The sequence below is a fragment of the Aplysia californica genome, unplaced genomic scaffold, assembly GCF_000002075.1.
Source record: "Aplysia californica isolate F4 #8 unplaced genomic scaffold, AplCal3.0 scaffold01207, whole genome shotgun sequence".
In the NCBI taxonomy this organism is placed as follows: Eukaryota; Metazoa; Mollusca; class Gastropoda; order Aplysiida; family Aplysiidae; genus Aplysia; species Aplysia californica.
Genome location: NW_004798477.1, coordinates 23,391 through 28,022, shown reverse-complemented (window position 1 = coordinate 28,022; position 4,632 = coordinate 23,391). Strand labels below are relative to the sequence as shown.

Here is a 4,632-nt window from a genome sequence, read left to right as displayed (position 1 = left end):
CCCCCTCGCTCAAGTACACAGATCTCTCAAACAAACAGAAGAGACTGAAAAAGTCCTTCCTCCGCGTTTTAATTAGCCACGCTCGCTCCGTCCGTTCCAGTTTAGAAATAATTAGCACATTTGTTTTTCCTGTTTCGACGTCTCCCCTTTGTGTGGGTAGAAGGCACTCGTGTGGGTCCTTCCCCTATACCTCTCGGGGGACGTTCGAGAAGCCGCTCTCAGCCTGCACAGTTTTCTTCTTCGTGAACATCGGTAGTGTTTGCCTCGCGATTTATCAAGATCGTTGTACCGGGAGAAGGTGCTTAAGGGAGGGTACCCAGCCTGGGAGTAGTATTTGGCCAGCTTATGTCCTCGTCTTTGGGCAGATACTTGAGGGGAGGGCGAGAAGTTGAGTTTGGATTGAGTGCCAAAAGGAATGTTGCTGTGAATGGCGGTGGTGACCCCTAGTGGTTTGTTCAGTGACCACGACGGTCTGAGTAGATACTCCGTCTTCACCAGGGTCTGGTCGCGGCGGGCTTCGCGTCACGTCACGTCACGTCACGTCAGAGGGACGGTCGACCGTCACGTCAGGAATCGTGTCGTCAGATACTTTGTGTAACATCTCCGACACACAGCGTAGAGAGCCGCCGGTGTCTCTGATAGACGTCCATCTGGTCCTGGGGGGAGATGATGATGATAATCTTCTGGTAGGAAAGATCTACACCTTGCCTTCTCAGACAATGGTGACAAATCTCGGAAGTCCCGTGTGCAAGTTACGCACGTTAAAGATCTCTTGATGGTCCAGAATCAATAACAGTAAGCTTCAGACGCCACCCGGGTAAAATTTTTAAAATTTCCTACCAACTGAAAATGGTTACTGTGCCCCGCGCGCTCAAATGACAGTGTGCAGGTGCCAGCGCCGTTAAACGCTTACTAAAAATTTTTAAAAGAAAACAAACCCACTAGGTTAGCTTCTCTACTTCCAGCGAACAAATGCAAGACTAGGGGAAGAGCTGCTGCTGTTCAAGCACCAAGCACACTTACTTACTTTCATCGACGTAGAACGAACGGACCGCACCTACACGAGACGCACCGTTGAACGCGATTACAATTTTGTTCCGTGTACGGAGATTTTACATTCATATGTGTGCAGTTTTGGGGGCACCTGAATAGACATAAGTGTCTTGAACATCTAGCTCTCACTGGCAAAATTGAAGGCAAATGAGGCAGGGGTAGGCCAAGAGCAATCTACTTAGGGAACCTAAACAAATGGATAACTGGGAAAGATCAGGGAAACGTAGCTTTTTTAAGAGCATCCGAGCAAAGGAATGAAAGTAGAACCATGATCGCCGATGTCTGTCGCAGATCTGGCACTGGATGATGATGTCTGCTAAACAAATCCATCCACAAAGAACATGGGGAAAAACGTCAACAAAAACTCCACCTTGGGAAAGAACAAATTAATAGTAATAATAGATAGATAGATAGATTGATAGATAGATAGATAGCATTTGTATAGCACAAATCCTTGCTCAACAGCAAGCTCTATGCGCTTCACAATCTACACTATTACCCCAGCAGACCTGAGAGCATTGTGAAACAACCTCAACTTCCTGGGAAGCGTACAGTGCAAGCAGCCTTTTTATAGGCTCTAAACACTAACATACTGACGAGATCTTTCGCTGTCTAAGGCCGGGTACCCATTCCCACCTGGGTGAAGGGAGGAAAATTCGTGTAAAGTGCCTTCCCCAAGGACACAACGTCAGGCCCGTGGCTCGAACCCCCGAACTCGCAACCTCACGACTACGAGTCCGGTAGCCTAACCACTAGGCCCCCGACGCCATTTTTTAAGGCTATGCTATAAAACAGGAAGATGCGTGAGGATGTGCCGTCCTCCAAGTAGTTGATAAATAACCCGAGTGTGTGGCTCAATGGGTGTCAATCAGGGGAGAGAACTCAGTGACCCTCTTCAGGCCGGCCACGAGTGCTGGAGTTCTGAATTTTGACACCATCATCATCAGACACCCGCGTTCTCGAATACGGTGGTCGTGCTTTCGATTATTCGGCGTGTTTGGAGGATTGTGATGGAGGTAACGACTTACTTACTTAGATCTACATACTTTTTGAAACTTTTATTTCTGTCTTTGTGTATAGCGAGATGTCGCGACACAGTAGACTTGTGAATGGGCTGATTTATCAATGTCATGCTCATACTGTGCTGGAACAACATAGGGGGAACTGCTGCTTTTTTCTTTCCTCATCCTTACTATCGTTATGTTTCCTCTACTACTTTTGTATGTTTGTCACTCTCTTGAGAACTGCTATTTCCGGGGGTGCCTTGATAGTCGAAGCAGACTTTGTGCTGTTGAGGCTAGAGAGGTGAGCAGAGTAAGCCTGATTCCCTGTTTGGACTTCTCTGTTGGCATCCACCCCTTGGCGCTCATATGACCTTATGAAGATGCGAGCGCCGTAAAACCTTACAAAACAAAAACAAAACAGTCAGGAGATACAGTTGTCATACATGGGCCGGGTGTGCTGCCTTTTTGGGATGTCATGTCGTTCCTTTAGGTGGGAGGGGGGCTTTCTTTGACTCCGTCCACCTGTCTTTTTCTCGGTCGTACTCTTGCTTGGAAAGGGACATGAGAGAGATGAAGCTCACTTGGAACGTGCTTGGAAGGATGGCTCAGGACAGAGATAAATGCAAGGAGCTTGTATGTGGCCTATACCCTGCCAGGGGTGGAAGACATTGATGATGATGACTCTTGCGTAGATCAATTGTATCTCATGTTGTGGGTCTGTTAGGTCGACTAGAACTGCACCTGGACATGGATGGCTGGTGTCTCTATAAATAGATTATTGATGGTCAAGGCCGTTTCTGCTGGCTGTTGTGGTCTCATTATTATATGAAGGTGTCAGATTGCTTGTCCAATGGTGTACAGAAGTTCATCAGAATGGACTGGGAACCAGACATAGTTATTTTTATTTTAGACGTCTCGTCTGGGTGTTCCGATAAGCGTCGTGCGCTTACCTATTTACTTTTAACATATTCATCCTCTGTTGCCGTTCAGAATCGAGGGGAGATGCAGTTTTCTATGGTAGGCCAGCTCCGTGGCTCTTTCAGTTGGGATATTATGATTTCTCAGGGTTTCTTTGATAGTTGGGAGGAGGGAGTGATGTAGGGAGATAAGTGGTTTGATTGGTTGGTAGCGTAGATGGGTAGGACGGTAGGTAGGTTGTTAGGTAGGTTGGTAGGTTCTTCTCTTCTTTCTTTGTTTCCGTTTCTGTTTGGGGAAAATGGATATAGATATTGGGAGCAGGGAGGGGGAGGGGGGGGGCTTTCTTCTTGACTTCGCTGATGTTCAGGGCAATTTCTAAAAAATATTTATCTTCTGTTATTTTAGAGGCTCTACCTATGTGACTACCTGACCTGCGTCTGGTTTATTGAATATAATTACTTAACCCTATCCGTACGTCGTGTTTTACTATCGTATCCATACGACGAGCCAACCTTTCCAAAGAGGAAATTTACTTGTTAATCCGATCCGTACGCTTTTGCATAACAGTCTCTCAAAATGATTTTTGTGCGAAATACAGAAAGTTTCAAAGAGATCTTCGTACTTGAAATATTCTAAAGGGCGAAGAATACAACCCCGGGGGTACAAAATGACTCCAGGGCGTACGGATAGGGTTGAGAAGCTAACTCCAGTGAACTCGCCCTCTATTCTACGAGGAAACTGAAGAAAAAAACCCCGATTGAATAGCGGCTCAACTGCTGGGATTAAACTCTTACTGTATCTTGATCCGTTTCTTTGTCTTCCCCTCCCAGAAAGTGTGTCCTCGGGCCTTTGACTGGCCTTGACTTAAGCCCAGAGACAACAACAGTCGGTTGGATCAGGTTCTGACTTCTCACACGTAACGGCAAAGTTTTTCCTCCTTTCATCTCCGCGCGGTGTCCGAAGTGTGCGACACCAGCGACTTACTTCCGAGGCGCTTCTCTCCACCAATCATACTATTTTATTATCAGGCATCGTGGTGAAATCAGGCGCTCGTTAAAATCATGAAAATGTAGAAACTTGCATTTTTCGGGAGGTTTGGGAATTTTTACCGAGTTTTTATCGATTTTTTATCGATTTTTGGTTGTTGTTGATGTTGTTGTTTTGGAGGGTTTTTTTGGCTGAGCACCTTTCATGCCCATTAAAACACGACATTCATGTGTAGATTATACTGACAATTTTTAATTAAAGGCGCACAAAATGTAAATTTTCAGTTTTCAAGGACTTTCATACTATGAAAGTTACCAAACTTTGGTGGCCCTTTTCTCGCAAATTTACCTCTGAAACCAAGCAAACTTCTCTTTCTTCAGTCGCAAATATCTCGACTCCTATCCAAGATAGATGGGTATTTTATTTTCAACTAGAGCAAGACAACAGAACAAATTTTAAGATCATACCAATAACTCCACCATGTCCAAAAATTAATTGACGAGAACCTGATTCCATCTCGTCGTTACACACACACACACACACACACGTATATACATCCACGCAATCGCAGCGTGTGAGGCCGGGGGTCCAGTGTGGCTAGCAGACAATTATTGCAGGCTAACGCAGGAACAGGATCCTTGTTGACACTAGACAGCTTCAAAAGCCCCCC

At 45.7% G+C, this 4,632-nt stretch overlaps 1 protein-coding gene across 1 annotated transcript in view; it reads left to right on the top strand.

The window, feature by feature from the left end:
• Positions 1 to 4,632, top strand: part of LOC101858822 (sonic hedgehog protein A) — a gene marked incomplete at its 5' end in the record, with an annotated part of 22,091 nt that overhangs the window by 4,579 nt on the left and 12,880 nt on the right. The window contains one exon of the mRNA XM_013090295.2: positions 2,832 to 2,863. Within this exon, the coding sequence (XP_012945749.2) occupies positions 2,832 to 2,863 (32 nt within the window). The remainder of the gene's footprint in view (positions 1 to 2,831; positions 2,864 to 4,632) is intronic.